Source organism: Trachurus trachurus (assembly GCF_905171665.1).
Source record: "Trachurus trachurus genome assembly, chromosome: 16".
NCBI lineage: Eukaryota > Metazoa > Chordata > Actinopteri > Carangiformes > Carangidae > Trachurus > Trachurus trachurus.
In genome coordinates, this window is record NC_139902.1 from 7990623 (window position 1) to 8011342 (window position 20720).

A 20720-nucleotide genomic window follows, 5' to 3' on the forward strand; every position below is an offset into this window, starting at 1 on the left:
CAAACGAAGCAACTCCTGTCTTTTTTACAAACGCTACAGATTTGTAACAAGGCTTCACCTCTTTGCTTTTCCCTTTTTGGTTTCCACTGGTTTCGTCCCAGGAGGCACGCTGGACAGGTTTTGTGGTACATTTGCCCACGGCAGTTCAATAATAGCAATTTGCCAAGCCCTTAAGTTTCTACAAAGACACTAAGACAGCTGTGTGAAGTTACACATCAGTGGGGAAAGTTTCCACGGCCCCAAAGAGACACTTTGTTAGAACGCCCCTGGGTAAATGGATAAAGCTGCACATATTTATTTATTTTTGTTATTTTTCTTCTTTATCTTTTTATGTTCTTGTGGTACAAATTAAAGTTAAGTCGCATTGTGTTTAGCCAGTTTAAACGGGTTGGTGAAAAGCATATTTTCTGTCTCTTTTTTAGCTGTGGTGTGTGAAATAAGCAGTAAAAACAACACAATCTGAGAATTTAGGATAAAACAGTGTCTGATCACTGTTATTTCCAACTAGGACTGTGTTTCTATAACTTTTAATACTTTAAATCTCCTTCAACGTCCTCCAGTGACGTTTTTAACATTCATCATTCATCAAAATTTGCATTTAAGAACTGAAAACGTGTCCTTTTGGTTGGAGTGTTTAAACCTGCAGCATCAATTGAGTGCAGCCAATGAGCCCTTTGACTCATCGCGACAGATCATCTCACATTTTCACATCAAAGCAATCAATGATTCTGTGAGTTAGTTTGGATGTGCAGGTTTTGACCTCTCATATTGATTTTATTTTAGTTTTAGGAAGAGATGTGTCCCAGTGTGTTGCTCACTGCAGAGGTGATCAACCTGCAATTAGTTTTTTCCCCCTTTGTATCATTCATTCATTATCTGTCATTATCTATTGTTCTTCTTTGTTGTTGTTTTATTTTACATTGTCAGGCTGATTTTGATGAAAAGTACCAAACATGTTACGTTTTTGGCAGTGAAACTGTTCAAAATGAAACACTGAACATCAGAACAAAGTAGTAACCGTTGCGGCGCTGTTTCCTCTGTGGATATGAGTAGAGTTACATCACAACAGCAAGTAAACTAGCAGTAAAATGTTGTGTTATTACGAGTATTTAAAGGTAAAATAGGTCGGTTCCAAATGTTCGTATTTTGCTTTTTGTTCAGATGTTTAGATTTAGCATTAAAAAGTTGTGTTTGCACTACAGCTGCAGTAACCCACAGAGTAAACACTTGCACAAGTTTGGTAAAAAAAAAATCAGGACTCCAATCAAGTCAAATCTGTTGAACCCCGACGTCAACACTCTGAGCAATCAAATGTGACAAATTGATTTTCTTATTTTGATAAATTTGTAAGCATGCAGTTGTTAAATGTAGGCCTATAATAATCTCTACATGTGTTCATAAGTTATCTGTGTGTACGTGTACACCTATATACAGTCACTCTGTCCTGTTGAATCACGACCTGATGCATCCATCCTGTCCCTCAGAGCTGGATAGGACACTTCAGTCCTTCTCTTCCTTTTTGCAGGAAGTCACTTATGTGTCCTTTCTGTGAAGATCTCTCTCCTCTTCCTTGTTCCACTTGCATTTCCATCGTGTAGAGAGGATGTCAGGAGGTGGGTGATGGTAAGAGGAGAGGATGGCCTGAAAGTGGATGTGAGATTCCTCAAGGAAGTCTGGAGCTCTTCCTCGATCTGAAGTAAAACACATGAAGCTGTCAGACACGGTGAGCGGCAGAAAAGATGACCAAAGTAGCACATGGTTACATAACAACTTTATCAAAGCACAAACAATTACACTGGCTTATCTACAACACAAGAATCTAAAAATAAAGAAATCCAGATAATATATAAACAAAAACTACAAATAAACGACAAAATGTCATGCGATGTACAGTATCTTTGTCTTAAATGAACAGAAAATTTTACTGAAGTCAGGTGACCAGAGGAGGTAAAGGAAAAATAGAAATGTAGAAATTAAATTCAGGAAATAATAGAGAGGGGACAACGTACCCAAGAACACTAATTTCTGAGGAGGTAAAACATTGAAATAGCTACAATGACCCTAAAGAAAGCTTTTTTTAAAATCTAAATCCAGTGTGTGGACACACTTCCTGTTTGTTCTGATCTGAAACTGCACTAAAACTAAATATAGGATGAGACATGCACTCAAGCAGCTACTCAATGGCTCCAAATCTAATTAAATTATAGCTGCTGTGCAGTAATGGTCAGGGCCGAGCAATTTTAGGCAAAATCTTCAATACCAACAACCACCTTCTATCTCACTGAGCTAATTGGCAAGTGGAACTATCACATGTAGCTTCACAAATTGACTAAGCCGGTCAGTCATCATGTGTGCAAGACAGCAGCTGTTAGCGTGTAGAGGCAGATTTCAAACAGCTGTCAAAATTCAGTTAAGACAAAAAAAAAAAAAAAAAAAATACACAAATTGCATTGAGGCAGCATGGAGATGTTGTTAATTTGTTCCCCTCCAAAAGAATTAATTAATTCATAATCACAGTAATAGCAGTATTGTAATTATTGAGAATAGAAATGCTTAATCCATGATTTCACTTATAAATCGCTCCAAGATGCTTGCTTTAATGTCCTGTGTCCTGTGATGAGGCGTCACTGCTCATTTAAACACATACAGTTCTGTCCTGTTATACATATAATAACAGGACAGAACAAAGTAAAAGAGAAAAAGAAATGAATTCAGAGATCTAGACCTACCAGTGTTATTCTGCCACTTGTTCACCCGCACAATTATCTTTACTTTCTGATGCTATAGCTAAATACTCCGCTCTGAGGGAAAGAGAGTGGTAGAGAGGAGAAAAGAAGAGAAACACAGACAGTCAAGATCAGTGAATCACCATCAGAAAAAGATATTAGGAAAAGGGAGAAGGGTTTGTTGTTTTGAAATCGCAGGCTTGAAGCAGATTGTTTTCATTTTCCAAACAGTGACAGGGAGGGAGAGCAGTGGCGGAGGCTGACGGCTGGAGATCAGGACATTTGGACGTCCCAGCAGGATCTGAAAATGAAGGGCTGGCAGCGGAGAGAGGGATGGCTGTGTGTGTGTGTGTGTGTGTGTCCCTTGTGCTACTCACGCGCTCTCTCTCAGAGCTTCTTCTCCCGCTGCCGAGATCTTCCTGTAGCAGTAAATCATCTCAACCACCAACCAGAATTGCAGCCCGATGATGGAGACATACATCATCACCTCAGACAAGATGGATGCCATTCCCCTGGTGACTACAGAGAGGGACATGGGGTAAGATATATTGCATCTGGGTGCTTAAGGAAAGGGGGTTGGATGTAATTTGTACCGTGAAAAGGACAAAGTCAGCCTGGGCCATACATTTTTTAAACAATATGTGACACAGTTCATTAGCTTCTGCCCTAAATCACAGTGTGTCGTAATTCATCATCTACAGTATGTGACATCCACAAGGTTTCAATGTTCTGCAGGGAAAGCCCAACAGGTCAAAGGTCACTGCTATTTGTATCTATGCAGTGGGAAAAAAACAGCATCAGTGGAAAAAACAACAACAACTAGCCTACTAACCAAAATCAATTAATTAATAGAGGACCAAGCATTGAACCCTGGGGAACACCTTTGTGCTAATTCAACTTATCCACCCTACTTTAGATAGCATTTACTGCACATACTTGCATCAATATGTTTCTCACAACTTGGGGGCCATAATGAAAAATCACAAACACAAAGAAAACACAGTCTGTTTTTGGTCTCCACAAACTTGTGGAGACCAAAAGGGATGTGAACGTGTACGAAAATATGTACACGTGTACACTGTGCATTTTTTTTCGTGTACACGTGTACACGCTTCAGGACCGCTATAGGTTGCTATAGCCTTATTTTTGTTTAGTCTGATATGCGCAGCCGGTGACACTGCAGCCACCGTGCCGGTGTTACACCGGAGCGGAGGAGACCGGACGGCGGATTCGTCCCGCCCCCCTCCCCCCCGACACGCACCGCACCGTAACTGGAGAGATCTGCCCGGTGAGCGTTCAGAGTCGACCACCGTACCCCCCCCCCCCCGGTCTCGCTGACCTCCACCCTTCCTGATCCGCTGCAAGTTGCCAGAGCCCCGCGGAGCCCAGTCTCTCCCTCCTCTCCCACACTTCAGCACCTGTCCTGGGCTACAGCTTGGCTCGCTCCACCGTCCTTTATTTTTGAAGTATAACTAATAATAATGCACCGTACTGCCTAACCATACACACGTATGAGTGATCAGAACAGTAAATTGTTTACGCTACTTTTAAAAGGAGTAGGCTAAGTCATTTAAAACGAGGAGCGAGCCGAGCCGACACTGTGCAGCCCTGGACAGGTGCTGAAGTGCGGATGAGAGGAGGACAGACCGGGCAGGAGCAACCAGCCCAGAGGCGTCTCGTCAGTCCTCGGCCGTCTTCAATGTCTCGAGACACCCCTTTCAATTCTTTTAAGGTTATTTGTTTGTGTTTAGGGAGGCTATATTTGCATAGAATATTTTTTGGCAACCAGAAAAGCAATGTCTGACCCGGCGTTTACTTGGTGGCGGCGCCATCACACTCGCTCGCAAAAAAAAAAAAAAGAAAGGAAAAAAAAACTAACTCACGCACATTTTGTCTGGAGGAGGGAAGCGCGTCACAGCATCATTTTTATTAAATCATAGTTTTCTCTAAATTAAGACAGTGTGAGGGACTATTTTTCACCCAGCCCCCCAAAATGTACGCATGTAAAAAAAATAAAAAAAAATAATTGCGTGTATCGTTTAGGGATTTTTTACTAAACGTTTACAGTTTCATTCCGTGTAAACGTTTACACGTGTACACAGTCACACCCCTTCAAGGAAATATCAGGCTTTTGATCTGCCAAATGCTCCACAGCGCTCACCACACGAACTGCTAACTCGGCTAGTAGCCGCGTTTCCACTACATGGTACCGGCTCGACTCGACTCGACTCGACTCGGCCTTTTTGCGTTTCCATTACGTAAAAGTACCTGGAATCTGGTACCCGGTACTATTTTTTTAGTACCTGCTCAGCCGCGGTTCCAAAACGGCTGAAGCGGTAAAATGTGACGTGTAAACATTGCGGACTGCTGATTGGTCAGAGAGTCGTCACCGGTGGCCGCGGGTCATCAGATATCACCACATTTCAATAAATAAATGTTTTAAAATGAACAAACTATGCAAGTCTGGTCGCTTTTCCGCTGTCGCTGTCCCTCCCGCCCCTCCCCTCCTCTCCCCGTCTGGCCATGTGGGTTTGTTGACAACGAAGCCGGCGAAAAATCAATACGGAGCGGTGGATAACTTTATATAACACATACGATGTTACGATGTGTAGTCTTAACTGTAAAAAACAAAGGCTTACAGTTACGGAGCTCGTTTGTGTGGCGGTGCAGCAGAGAGGAGAGGAGAGCTGGGACACCGGGGGGCTGCGGCCAGGTAACGGATTGCAAGGTTGGTTTTCAGCCGTGAGAGGCCAGGTGAAGGCAGAGAGCCTCCGCTCTCACTCGTAACAAGTCACAAGTCATGTAGTAAGCTATCAAATTACTCCGGAGCTTTTTAAAATGTGCAGAGGAGGCTGGTCCATTGAGGCAGAGGAGGTTGGTCCTCCTCTATTTTTGAGAGGCAAAAGGAAAATTTATTTTTTATTTAAGAAAGAGTAACTGGTTGAAATAAATCATTACCAAATCTCAGTATAATTTATAAAATATTATATATGTATTTTATCATAAAAAAAAGTTTGTTTTTTGGAAGAAAATCCACTTAAAACGGCTCAACTGCGCCGCCAGCAGGCTCAGGAGACAGAGCAGGCTGTGTGAGGAGCAGGGAGCAGGAAGGTGGGGGCTCTACGGAGGTGGCAAGATTTTTACCTCCCTAACTGGCCTCGGGGCGGGATCTTCTTCCATTGACTCAATGCATTTAGGATGTCTTCATCCTGACCTGTGATTGGCTAAGACACGTAAAATGACGTCATGACGGAGGAGGCTCTTCTGTACCAATCAGCAATCAGAACACAAGATTGACAGCAGGTTGGTCCAATGACAGTTCTCCAACCCCCCTTGGTTACTGTTGCTATGTGCGCCAAACTTTCACTCCCAGCCGTGCTGCTTATGCTGCTCCTAGCACAAGAAATACGGAGTTTTCAGAGATATTGGCATCGATTTGAAAGGAAATATCAGCAGATTTCTGGATAAACTGTTAGGAGATATCAGAGAGAAGCAGTCAGAGAGATTGTTAATAGTTTTCAGTTACGTGACCTGGGCAGCTGGAGGGTAAACAAAGACACGACCGGACTTTTTTTTTTTTTCTCCGCCATCAGCTCAGGTAAAAGCATAGCTATATCTAAGAGGTAAAAGCCAAATATGTATGTAATTTGAGTGGAACACTTTGTTTTGTTATTAATAATTACAGATTTTCATGGTTTTTGTTTTTCCTTTTTAAATCAGAGGGTGTAAATCCCCACTGTGGCATTTACAGGTGTTGAACACTGGCCTGCTTTTTTTTTTTTTTTTTACATCCCACATCCAAGATCATGGCTCTGTCTTTTTCATTAGGCCTGTGTTAATCTGAAAACAGTAAGATTTAATAAAATTATGTTGTTTTTAAGAAATCTTGTAAGACATTGTTTTACTGTTTAATTTTCATTGAATATAATAAAGTAGGGAGAAGTAGTGCTATAAAATAAAATGAGGCCGTGGACTGGTGTTCCTCCTGTCCTCCCTAATTTTTTCAGTCACCAGCCGCCACTGAAAATGTGGCATAACCACGGGGAAAATCCTGTTTATAGTTTTGTTTTATTTTGTTAAGCGCCACCGGTCGCTATGACGACCGGCCACTCTAAAGCCGGTACTATCCTGTAATGGAAACGCTCTCTAGAATAGTACCTGGTACCGGAGCCGAGCCGAGTCGAGTCGAGTCGAGCCGGTACCATGTAGTGGAAACGCGCCAGTTTGTTTGCACTTCTGTACGTTCTCAGATTTTATATATCACATCTCAACACTTTAGCTCTATAAATTGGCCTTGGGAACTTCTCACCACGGCTTATCTTTTTGTTTAGTCCAGGTCTCACAAGAGGTGTAGGACAGTGTTTTTTCCACAACGCATGACTGTTTAGAGACAACAGGGACATCATCCACTCTTACAGGAAAACACTCTCCATATTTTATCAAACATCATCAGCCAGTTCTTTAAAGGATCATAGGGCAGGATTTGTGAGAAAATACCGGAAAATACCCATGCGTTTTACGTTTTTTAAATAATAATGGGTGAGGAAGCGTTCAAAACCAAAAAGAATGAGCCTATCCGCGTATCTCTCGATTGCCCTGAACGGGGTCTGTGCTGCAAAATGCGCTGCAATTCAGGGGGTGAATTTCGCGCGCTGGCCGGCGGACCTGACGTCAGCGCGTCCACGACTGCCTTCGAATGGATCAATGGAACGGAGACATGAAGAGGGCAACCGCGGCAGAGCGACTGACAACAGAGTGGTGACACTCCCCGTTATATCAATCGCTCTGAACCACGGTGGATCCAAATTAGGCTACTGTCTGCCAGCAAACGACCCAGCACAACTGAAAGCCCTGTTAACCTCCCCCTCCCTTCACACACGCACACAGCAGCAGGCAGGTCACTAACTTACACACCCTCTCCCTCATCACTACTGTCTTATTATTAGCCGTTAGCCGCAGCTAGCGGTTAAAAGCCGACGTTATAACTTTAACAACGTTATCAGGCAGGTGGACAAACGTCCTCTTTTGCCCGGACACGTCCACTTTTCACGTCCTGGCCGGCGTGTCCGCGACGCGTCCGTTTTTTTTTTTTTTTTTTAATGAAATCATGAATATGTCCGGTGTTGATTGGTTTTCATGGGATCGCGGACCCTGACAGATGCGGTCCGACACCCGGACCCGGCGCGTTAATTCTCAGTACCGGCCCGTAGGCCTACATGTAGGAGCCTATACAGATCCATGCAGAGGAGCTCAGAGGAGCAGACAAGCAGCCCCCTGCTGCAGCACAGTGAAGAGGCAGGTGTGTGTGTGTGTGTGTGTGTGTCTGTCTGTCTGTCTGTCTGTGAGAGAGAGAGAGAGAGAGAGAGAGAGAGAGAGAGAGAGAGAGAGAGAGAACCTACAGTAAAATACCCCCCCCCCCCCCCCCATAGGAAAGACTGTAAAGAGTAAAGAAGAGTCTGTGCGCGCTCCCGTGCTGGTGGCTTCGCTGGTTGCTGTAGTTACGCGCAGCGGCCGTCGCGTCACTGGCCGTTCTCATTAATCCTGCCCTATGATCCTTTAAGGGCTAATTTGTGATTCTTAAATGGCCTCATCTTCCTCTACCATATTTAAATTTACTGTGAAAACAGCTTTTTCTGTCATGTCTCTCCACAAGAAAACCTTTTCCATTTGTAGTTTTCACTACCAGTTGGCTCTTCAGCACATGTTTAAGTGTAATTGTAAATTTGATGAATATGAGCCCTGGTCTCCCAAGTTCTTTTCAAACATCTCAGTGTGACATCATGATGTCCCAAACCAATCAAAATAGACCTTGAAATATCTTACGTTTGGGCACCACAGTAATGGTGATAGACTTGTTAGGAGTGGTTTGAAACTCATATTTGGTGTATATCAGGGTGCGGGTGAAGTTGCAGTTGTAGGTCCCCGTGTCGTTGAAGGTGACGTTGACGATGAAGATGGAGCCGTCCTGCAGGTCAGTGGTGTCCTTGCTACCATTCCAGTGCAGACGGCTGTTGAAACGATCGTCTTTTACTTCGCCCCCTTTCTCATCATACCTGTACACCTGGGGGAGGATTACAGAGAGGAAGAGCGAGAGAGATGGTCAACATCCAGCAAGTTCTCTGATGTGAGTTCTCTGAGACCACACTGGTGTCCCTGCCTGTTACAAACCATTCTGCTATTACTGTAATCACTTTGCATTTTGTTTTGTTTTTTGTCTCCTTTGACCTGCTCCACATCGGCACCAGAAAACTGTTGGAGAATGGCTGAGGTTTCAATCCATGCCACTTTGCTCCTGTGCTCATTCACAGCAAGCAGAAACCTCCAATGTTCAAGAGTGGCCACAAACTGTATTTCTCCCAATGGCCACTTGAAACCCCCCATTTTGAAATAAACAAGTGTACAGCCTTGTCCAGAGGAAAAAAATACTGCAAACTGGCATACACCAAAGCCTATTTCTGGATTAACAGAGAGTTTGTTGACTTGTATTTGTCTAGATGAATAAATAAATTAAACAACAACAGAAAAGTGCTGTTTTTCTAATGCTGGTGAAGGTGTAAAACAGATTTTATTGTTATGTACTGATAAGAATCAAGTCTGTTTCTCATTTTTCCTGTCATACTTGAGAACAGACCGTTGGTCTCCACATCACCACTGCTGCTGTTATTGACCGAGCTGCAGTTACACCCTCACTTATGCACTTCCTGGAGAGTTAGTGGATACAGATTCTAATAGACAGCTGAGGGCTAATGGGATCTCTCCTGCCATACGTACTGTAGGCTATATACCATAATGGCCTCTCTACTTTGCTGTGCCTGGTCAGAAGCCTTAGGTCAGCAAAAGCGTTGCCTTCCAGTCAACACAAAGGGAAGGAAAAAACCCTTCTCATTAAAAATGCAAGACTGTGCTCTTTCTCATGATAAATGCATAGAAGCTGTTTCCCAGAAGTGTGGCCACACGGTGTTGTTGTGAAGGATATTTGGGTCTTCGTTAATAATAATAATAATAATAATAATAATAATAATAATAATAATAATAATAATAATAATAATAATAATAATAATAATAATGGAGAACTAAAATACTTATATTGTAGCAATTTTTGACAGGGTACTTCAGGTTCTTCACAAAAAACTGTAATAAAACAGTAAACAATTCAACATTGTGTGATTTGGCATAAAAGTAGTAACAGGTTCAGCTCCATAGAGGCTAAAAGCCCCCTGACCTTCACTACGTGAACATGCTCTGGGAACAAGCAGAAGACAACTGCCTGCTGATCTGAGAGAACGGCCTGACTCACAAGGGGTTAAAAAATTCTTGCTGTAGTTTGGGGCCAGATCATGCAATACTTTGATTTGATTTGATTTGATTTGATTTGATTTGATTTGATTTGATTTGATTTGATTTGATTTGACTAAGATCCCCATTAGCTGCTACACCTGATAGCAGCTACTCTCCCTGGGGTCCATTAAAAGCCACATAAAATGATCAAACACACATGAAATTGAGCTGAACTTCCAAATAATATAAAAACTGCATGGTACCCGTAACAACAATAATTATAATAATAATGAAAACCATAACAACAAAATCATTACAATGACAAAATCAGTTATAACAAAACATGTGTTCAACATGTTTTTATAACTGATTTTGTTCAAAGTAACCCTGCAAACCGGAAATCAAAGCAGACTTAAAATCATCTATGCCGTCTGCCAGTCAAAGCATTGCCTTTTAAGACATTTTTTTTTTAAACAGTTACATAATCTATGCTTCTAACATTTTCGGGCAACTCGTCCCAGGAAGATATGGCTCTACCGTATATAAGACTGTTTTTTGCATTGAGCACCATTTCGCAGGAGGCACAACAAATAAGCACTTTGCAACCTGTCTCATGTGATGGTTATGAACATCATGAATAAGACAGATTCTAGAAAAGAAACATGCGGGCTTATAGGTAAAAAAAAACTTTGTGAAAAAAAAGAAAGAAGATTGCAGAAAAGCCTATTATCCACAGTCAGTTACTGGAGCTTGGTGTGCATTTCTTTGACATTGGTTCTGAAAGGACAACCTAAGACCAGACGTGCAGTTTTGTTTTGCACGAGTTAAAGCTTGTGCATCTTTTTTTGAAGCACAAGACCACACAAATGAGCAATAGTCAAAGTGAGTAAGTACCAGTGCCTCAGTTTCAAGTTTCATATTATTCAAGTACAAGGGACATCTTTTAATTATTGAAACGGCTCTACCCATTTTGAGAACTATATCATCAATATGTGTTGTCCAAGTTTCTCATCAATAGTCAGTCCTAAGAGTTTGACTTTATGGACTTGCTCAAGAGCTGTGTTCTTGATGCATAAGGAGATGATCCCTCCTAAGCATGGAGTTAGAGCTGAAGGCAATACATTTAGTTTTTGTTATTTTAAGAGCAAATCTATTGCTTGACCCATTCAGAGACAGGGTCAAGTTCATTCTGCCTTAGATACATACTATGTTGATTTGATTTTATTGCTTTATCTGGACTCCTCATGTTCACTTTTTTTATGTTACCATTTTACTAACATTGGGGCCTTTGGGTATTGACTCAATTTTGCATCCAGCCTCAAGTGGTCCTTCAAATATGTGCAACCTCATTTTAAATCCATTAAATAATTCTGCTTTTGTACAGTTTGCCTTGTCATATATCTTGTTTCTACTTACATGGGAGAAGTTGCTCTCTCCCAGAGGCCGGAAGTACCAGTCGACAGTGGCAGTGGCGCGCACCTCGCCCCTCATCTTACAGGAGATGCAGCCCAGTTTGAATCCTTCATCGGCCACGGCCTCTGTGTCTGAGTCCACCTCCACGCAGGCTCCATGGCACAGAGATGCTGCAGAGTGAAGAGGGCGAGGACCACACAGTGAGAAACCTAATTTTATCGCTGTTTCATTGCTTTCTCTGTGTATTTGCAGGTCACGGGGTTCAGAGGTGAGAGCCGTGGGCGGCCACCAACCTCTTTTTACCCGTGACTCATGAGGGGAGGTTGGCAGGGGCAGGGGCAGAGCTCTGGTGTTTCTCTATTCACTATCTCAGAACTTGCAGGCAAATTGTCTAAACGGTACTTTACAAAGCTACCGTAAATTTGTATTTTTGCGTGCTTGCTCCCAATGCTCATTGCATGCGAGTTGTTTTTTTTATTCTTCTTCTTGTTTTTTGCTCTATTATATCGGGCATAGCTTTAATCTTGCTTTTTTTTTATTTCCACTCACCATTTCAGTTTATAGATTGTTGTGAATTTGAGAAATTTGGTTTTCAGTTTTGTGGTAATTTACATTTCATTTGTGTTAGTCTGTGAAGCTGAGGGGAAATAAAGAGGTTGCAGTGAGCGCTACTATTTTCTTGCATTCTGTCAATTGGTATCGGAGCTAAATTCATATATAGAAGCGTGAGTCTATATATGCCATCATCATCATGACACATACTTCTCATCGGCCAAGGAGTTACACACCTGTAACTCCAAATGTTTCTCTCTCACACTGCACCTTGCAGTTTCCACTGAGGCCTCAGCATCGTTCTCAACCAATGATCGTGTGCTATTCTCAACTTTGACCTCTGGGGCGGCTTTTGTTTTGAATTGTAAGATGAAGGGGGAGGGAGATGAGGGAGAGGACAGGAAACACATAGCATAACGCTGATCAGATCAACTCTAGAAATCAATATAGCCTAAGTGTGAGTGAGATTCACAGTTGGCTGCACGACTTCCGTACATTCAAAGATAAATCAACTCAAGCTCTATTTGTTTACTCCCTGGGACACTAATATTTCAGAAGTATTGTGAGACATTTAATTTTCTTTTACACAAATAGAAATGCCACCCACTGCAGAGAAACATGGAAGGGGATGAATGGAGGAGGAGGGAAGAAAGAGAAAGTTAGCACAAGCTTTAATAGTAGCCATTTCTACGAAAGCATGGGGAGATGGGGGGGAAGCAGGAGAGGAGAAGCCTAATGCTTGGCTGATGCACTGCTGAGAAAGAAGAGGGAGAGAGAGGAGAGAGGGGGGAAGAGGAGAAGAGAAAGTTAAGAACATAATGCAAGACTTCACAGGCCCAGAAATATAAACCCAAACGTAACAATGGTAACCGGCTCCACTGCTGTTTTACTACAAGAGATGGACCCATGCATTTGAAAGCAAACACAGACCCGAGCCGCCCGGTTGAACCCAAGCCTGACTGAGACTGAGCTGAAATCCAGAGGCTTTAAAGAGGAACTATGCAAGTCTGGTTGCTTTTCTGCTGTTTTGCTAACCCTCCTCGTGGCCAAGTGCTTTTTTTTTTTTCAACAAAGCCGGCAAGAAATCAATCCATGTAGCGGTGGATAACGTTATACAGTATATCATATACGCGTTACAATTTGTATATTTGTGTAACTTATCTGTTATAAACAAGAGATCATGGGTTATGGGGGGCATTTGTGTCGTGGTGCCGGCAAGACGAGAGCTGGGACACCGGGTTGGAGGCGCTGATCTTGCAAGGTTGGTTTTCAGCCAGAGAGCCTCCATTCTCCCTGTAACAAGTCACTCAACCATCACAATTACTCCGAAGCTGTTTAAATACGGTAAAAATGTAGCACAGTTCAGGTAAAATTCTTGCATAGCTCCTCTTTAATCAGTCTGAACGTGGATAAGTGAACAACCACTTTAGTCTGAGCTGATCTTCATCCTCAGAGTTGAATTGAAGTGCAGCATGTGCTCATCAAAGATTTAACCATGGCTGACTGCCTGAGGGTGAACTCCAGCCTCATTTGTGCGATTTGTGTAATTTTGGCCATTGATTTAGTTCATAGCAATTATAACATTGTTTTGACCAGAAAAACGAGCAGTCACATGATGACGCAGGTCATGTGACTTAACAACCCATCTTTGCTGTAGCAGTTTACTCTGCTGTTATTGTCATGAGTACAATGTTATGATTAAGGAACAAAACAATGGCCAAAACCATGGTTATATCAACCCGAATTTCTCTTCAAAAGTCCCAGTAAGACCTCAAACCCACCATGATAAGTCAAAGCAGGACAGCTTTGATGTCCGAACCTATGAACAGCTCTCAGTTAAGGCCGGGGTTTCACATTTTCAGGTTTCCTGGGCGTCGTGTCTAGATAACAACAAATAGACCTGAGGCAAACACTTTATCTGAGCTGCTCATAGAACAGGCCCACCAATTCACAGGAAACGGGAACATGTCAAATTATTACATTATTTCGTATTTCTCTAGTTTAATCTCTGCTCTAATTAGCTCTCTTTGTTAGTTAATAGTTAGTTAATTATATGCTGCTGTAAGCTGCACCAGCTGTCAGTGCTGCTGCTAATCCTTGGCTGCTAACAGAGGTCAATGAAAGTCACTCATCACTCTCTGCTCCTGTGAAATCGCACAGGAAAACATTTTAAAAGTCAACCAAGAGACTTTTTTTTCATCACCAAATTTCAGGCTAAACATTGATATGCAGGGATGTTTGACTCAAGTCTGTGAGAGATTCAGCTTCTAAGACAGAGGCAGAAAGAGACAGAGGCACCAGACAGACACAGGAGCAAGGCATCCCATGCAGAAAAACCACAGAGGGGTTGAGTGCTCAGAGAGAAGGAAGTGACACCTGGAACAGACAGAGGAGACACATTACAGTGACAACAAAGCACACGTTTGACAGAGAGCAGGAGAGAAATGTATGAAAAAAGAAGAGGAGGTGAAAGACGAGAGCACTTTGGTTGCAGGACGGAGAGAACGAAGCAGAACAGAGAGATGAAAACCCAGCAGGAAGAGCGGCTGCACGCAGACAAGCGTGAGGCCGTTAATCCTCTGGGAGGTTGGTGACACAGCGAGAGGCGAGATTGTGCAAGGTGAGCGGGGATGCTGCTGACTGTCCCGAGCTGTGACAGTGAAAAGACACAGAGAGAGAGAGAGAGAGAGAGAGAGAGAGAGAGAGAGAGAGAGAGAGAGAGAGAGAGAGAGAGAGAGGGAGGGAGGGAGACAAACATGCGAGCAGACACTGAAGGAACTGCACATCCAGAGTGCAGACTAAACAGAGTCAGAGCCATCAAACTGCCTCCGCAACCGTTCTCACACACAGCAGCAGGACACACACACAAACACACCAAGCATCAAAAATGCAAATCCATTGCGTAATCTGTGGATGGAGGTTCAGGATTATGCAATGGATATTCCAGAAATTGCAGATTAGGAGGTTTTTTTTTCCCTGACAGGGGGCTGGGTGCTTAATCCCCTTTATCAGTTGCTGTATACTCATGAGGCCTACAAAGCAAAAAAAAAAAAAAAACCTCAACAAAAACTGACTTATAGCTTTAGCGCCACAAAAGACCATCTACCGAGTGAAGTTGGCTAGCTTAGCGTGTTGCTGGGAGTTTACGGAGACACAACAGGACCGCTGAAGTGGCCATAAGAGACAGGAGGAAGGAAAACTGAATAAGCAACAGCAAAAAATGATGAGGGAGGACGACATCTGTTTCCATAGCAAGGTTACTAGACACACACATACTATATAGCATACACGACCTAGGGAAATGCCAAACATCCATTTCCCTCGACACCAGGCAAGCAAGGGACTTTCCACTGGAACAAGTAGACAATTGAAGCACAGTGCTGTGTGAGTGTCTCTGTTGGTTTACTCCACAAAGCTGTCACATGGCCGTGGCTGGTGGGGTGATGGCACACTGCTTTTATCAGAGCAGGGCAGGCCGGGGCAACCCCATATACTGTTTTCAATCTTTATGTCATTTACTGAAATGGCTCCTCTGGACACAATAATTGAATCTATTACAGGAATTTGCCTTGTTGTGTTTCCAGCCACCTGTTTTTGTTCCCCATAACAATTCCTGAGCTGCTACATGCTCCATACTGTACGTTCACCAGCCAGTGTCTCCCTTCGTCTGTCTGCTGATTGGTGCAGAGTGGGATGGGTTGTGTGCAGTGGGGTTTTGGGATTTGCAGCAGCACTGAACCCAAACCTGACAGCAGCATTAACAATGAGTTAAAACACTGTAGAGTCACACACATGCTCATCTGATCCATTGTTAATTTAAAACTAATGACTTGCTAATTTGTAGCTTTGGTCAGAGATAGAGATATTTACCTGGGAACCATCCCTCTATCAGCCAATCAGCAGGCATTTGGTCAGAACAGGTGACACATTGTTTGAAAACTGACTTATACCCATTGAAATAAACACGTCAAACTTCGTCAACCACACAAAGACAATTATCTGCACAGGTCCTAAGTGTGTTTGTCCTTGTCTGCCCCTGTGTTGCTTTGAGACACACATACACGCACACATTTTCCAGGAACACTGTCTCAGTGAAGTAAGAGTACAAGTGGAGTGAAGTACGTCAGTGGTGCTGATGAAGCATCGTAGCGATGCCAGCACTCATGAGCTTCACGTCTCTCCTCTCATTGGTCGGCCTGTCTCTGGGACGCCAGCTCCCTCCGCCCCTCCCCTCTCCTCCACCCCTTCTGTCTTTCTTAAGTGATTGTTGGAGAGCTAATCTCGCTTCTGCTGTAGCTTCTTCTAACTCTCATGTGTTGTGCACAGCGTCAAGTGGTGATAGTCTGACGTCATTAAGAGCTTTTGAGTTTGAAACTTAGGAAACATTTCTGTAAAATGGGAGAAGAGCTGATCAGATTTACATTTTTTTGTCTGTAAAATTTTTAGTTTAAAGGCAGGAATCTTATCATGACATCACATGGAATATGGTTATACTGGTATTTAATCATAATAGGGGGTAAAAACTATTTGTTTGAAGAAACATTAGAAATTTGAAGAAAATCTACTTTCAGCTTTATACTGAGCTAAAAACGAGTGTTTCTAAATTCTTACTCACAGCTTTGCATGTTTCACACTGAGCACAGTGAGCTATCTTGATGGTGTTAACAACAATTACTGACGAGCCAGTGAGTTCCCAGTCGTACGGACGCAAATTGAGTTGTGTGGAAGGTCAGTTTGTCCTTCAGAGCTCCTCTGACTCCCCTCCACCCCCCCCCCCCCCCCCCCCCCCCCCCCCCCCCCTCCAGCTGCTACAGGCCACCCTGGGATTACAGACCTCACACAGCTGCAGGGGCTCAGGTGTGCGTGTGCATGTATATTTGCATGTATGTGTGTGTGTGCCTGTGTGACACAAGCAAGCAGCCTGCAATTAGGTCACAGCACAGTATCTAGCTCCATATTTTGATCCCTAATAGAAAAAAAAGCCTCTAACAAAATGAACATTCAACGGCTGCACAAGCGAGTGACTGCTGTAGGTTTGGGAATCACCTTCATGTTTTTACTCAGACGGAGCGCATCAATCAAGAGCAGCTTGTTTACAAAGTCTGCTGCTTGTGCACAGGACTGAATATAGATGCAGACATCCTATACACTGTGTGTAATGGAGCCTACAGACTCCTATGTACCGATGTCTGTATCAGGGGACAGACATAATTAGGTACCTTTGGCTGTCACTCAAACCGTTTGAAGAGTACAGATATTGTTTAATTATTGGACTTGGAGCTTTAAATGCTGAAGAAGCTGCAGAATACAAACAAAACGTGCTCTCAGTTTGTCTAATAAAACTAATAAAATAACACATTAGAATGAAGACACACTTTATTCTAATGTGTTATTCCTCTAGTATAAGACATTAGGGGAATTTGTAATGTAATGTAGATAATGCCCAAAGCAGACCATACATCAGACTTATCTGTCATTTAAAAACTTGCTGCAGTGCATCACTTGAATATCTAATTAGTTTACCGTATCCACGCCGGCCTCCTAAAATGATAAACCTCTCTGTAATGTGATTTCCAGTTTGCAGTGGCTGGAGCGGAGTGAAGGAATGGACATGAATCCAAATGGATTGACGCTGTGGTTGTACAAATATCCTGTTGACAGCGATCCCCTTTGACCATTACTTCGTGCTCAACCCATTTGCAGACTAAATGGCTCCAGGGTGCGACTGCGGACACAAAGAGTCTCTCTGCTGCATGCATTAGTTAAAGTTGCCAACGGATGCATTAGGTTTTATGATCTTGTGTCTGTGGATGCAGCAGGATACACAACTCTGTCACTTTTGAAGATGATGCGGGAAAACCTACACTTCATTATTGTTGTTATTATTCATTATTGACACAATCAGTACTTGCACTTCTAACTGAGGATGACTGTGGAGTTTAATTTTTTTTTATTTTTTTTATTTCTAGCTTTATTTTTCTTCTTTTTTTGGTAATTACATGATGGACTAAAGTTCATGTGTGTTTAATTGTATTCTTGTCCTGCAACTGTCGCCAAACTTAATTAACATTAGAGTGATGGAGCTGGGTGGAGCTTCTGATCATCATCTAGTTAATATTTAACTATTATAGATTTTTCTTTTCCTTGTAGATCCTCTATCTCTGTTTTTTTGTTTTGTTTCCCCTCACATGCAAATGCACATTCCAAAATATTTCTATTTTGCTATTTCTATCAGACACAACCTGCTCCTTTCCCTCATCTTGTGAGAGATTCCCTCCAATTTCCTGTCTTGCCTTATACCCTCATACTCACTGCATCCAGCTCCAGATGTGCTCGCTCACTTCAGACCTTAACTAACCCCCTGGCCCTTCAACCAAACTGTCTATTCCTGTCAATGAAGGTTGTATAACCAACTTATTTTTTTCCCTCATTCTTTGGTTCCTGACTCAACTCTCTCTGCAGCTCTGCCTGTCGTCACTGTACGACCTGCAAACTGTTCCTTCATTCAGAGGAATAACAACATTGCTGTGATTTTGATTCTTTTTCTTTCTCTTAAGGTCTGTTGTTGATTTCTACATGCATGTGCAGTTGCTAGTGTGAGACAAAGAGCAGCTGGCTGGCTGAGATAAGTGCTCGGTAAATCTCTCTTTTAATGCATTGCCTCATTTTTGTGCTCCATTTCAAACCTCACTGCTGAAAATAAGATTATCTCTGAGGACAACATGCCATCGAAAAAACTTTAAACATGTGAATGTTTTTTAGTTTTTTTTGATACACTACTAAACCTAGATAAACTACAACTGTTTCGCTTTAACTTGGACTGGCTTTCTACAAAAAAGTAGGAAAAAAGAACTAATTAGGGCGTTTCAAAGAAAGGAATTAAACCAAGAGGTCATATATAAAGACACACTGACTGTGATTGTAAATATCTTAAGGTAGTATTATCCCTTCCTCTCTTCTTGTGAGTGTGGAGACTGACAGTAACTTCAAGGGGGTGGATTATCTATCATTTTTACATTAATTTCTGTTGTAGAGAAGAGTAAATGACAGGAAACAACTTCCTGACACAGTGGAAATTTGAAAATGATCAAATGATGCAGATACCAGCAGGAGGAGCGGAAAAGGTCAAGGGCGACTCAGATGATTGGTGCAAATTTAAAAGTAAATTGTCTCTTCTTAATGTGACTGTTCTTGGCTATGTGTTGCTAATGCAGTAGAGACCTGAGTGAAGCCACCAGCTGCAGAATGATGTAAGACAAAAGTGCCCTGACAGGAACAATTACACAAGCAACCCACTCTGTTGAAATACATTAACTGATCTACAGCGAGGTGACCAATCGATAAGAAGATCTACAGAAAACCAATCAGAAAAGAAACATTTTTGGTTCCTGTTTCTCCATTGTTTCTTGTCACTGTTGACTAATGATGTCTCATTTCTATCTATTCCATCTATCTAGATATCCATCCATCCAGTGTTTTTTTCTTTTGCCAATTAGACAAGACAATCAAGAATATTCATTAATAATGAAAATAATCAATGATGCAACTATCAACTGCAGAATAAACAGACACACACAACAGAGGGACAGTATCCCAGTGTAACTGCACACAACAATCTGTGAGTTGTTCTAAACCTTTAAATACACAGTGGCTGCTGTATCTGTGTGTGTGCAGCTGTTGACAGGCCAACGTCAGACAATAGGAAACACCTCAGCAATAACACACACCACAGACAGTGAATGGGAAATTGGATGGTGGCCCACATGCATGCCAAGGTGTTGCCATCACGGCATCGCCGTGGCAATACAACCACTGCCCACTCACCTTGGAGGACCAGAAGGGCCAGAGGCAGCAGCAGCAGCGGCAACGGCAGCGGCAGCTCTTGTACTGCAGACATCCTGACAGGGGAAAGAGGAACTGGTGGCAGCTCTCAGCGGCGTCAAAACACACCACACACACACGCACACACACGCACACACACGCAAACCCCACAGAATGGGAGACACACTCAGCAGACAAGACAGATGTACAGCAGCTATTCCAGCTTGGTGATGAGCACACAGACACCAAAGACGTCCTGACTGGGATTAAAAGTCAGAGAGGTGAGAGGAGGAGACTCTTCCCTGATGCTGTGGGGACTCTGGGTGTGGTCCACTCGGGCTCCTCTTCTTCTCCTCCTTATTCTTTTCAGCTGATAACAGGAGGTGGAGGACCGGGTGGGTAGGTGGGTCCTCTTGCTGATCTGGTCAACTTTTGCCGATCTGGTCAACTTAAGCACCTGAAAACCTGACACCAGCAGTGTGGAAGTTGTGCTGCCTCGTCTCTATGTCCCGGGATTTAAATCCCTCTGTTTAGCCAGAGTGTGTCTGTGCAGCCTGTGAGTGTGTGAACGTATAGAGTTACCAGAGGGAGGAATCACACTGAGTTTCAGGTTTCAGCCTCTTCTCACTCCAAATGCCCTTTTGTTCAACTATTTATACTCTGTGGCACACCCCTCGGCCTGCACAAAGAGACGGTGTGCACTGTGTAGTGAAAGATCCAGTATCTCCACTCTGCAGGCTGGTCAATAAATGGCACTGTCAGTGAGTAACATTAAAAAGAAGCTACCGGAAGACATATAATCTTAGTTTAATCTGAGAAGCTGACAATGCTGAGGGGTCCAATGGAATTTGTGCAAGAAAGGGAAGACGTGGTGTAAGTGACTCGTGCAATGGAGCCAGGGTGACTGTGCAGTTACAAAAAAAGCCTGTT

At 42.9% G+C, this 20720-nt stretch overlaps 1 protein-coding gene across 1 annotated transcript; it reads right to left on the minus strand.

Annotated features, from left to right (window-relative positions):
• Positions 1-1397: 1397 nt before the first annotated feature.
• On the minus strand, positions 1398-19866 carry scn1ba (sodium channel, voltage-gated, type I, beta a; the record flags this gene model as incomplete). Its single annotated transcript, XM_083989593.1, has 5 exons — positions 1398-1691; positions 3104-3245; positions 8550-8787; positions 11421-11587; positions 19794-19866. 5 exons carry the CDS (start codon positions 19864-19866, stop codon positions 1664-1666), a joined length of 648 nt encoding a protein of 215 aa, XP_083845719.1. The 3' UTR covers positions 1398-1663.
• Positions 19867-20720: the final 854 nt, after the last annotated feature.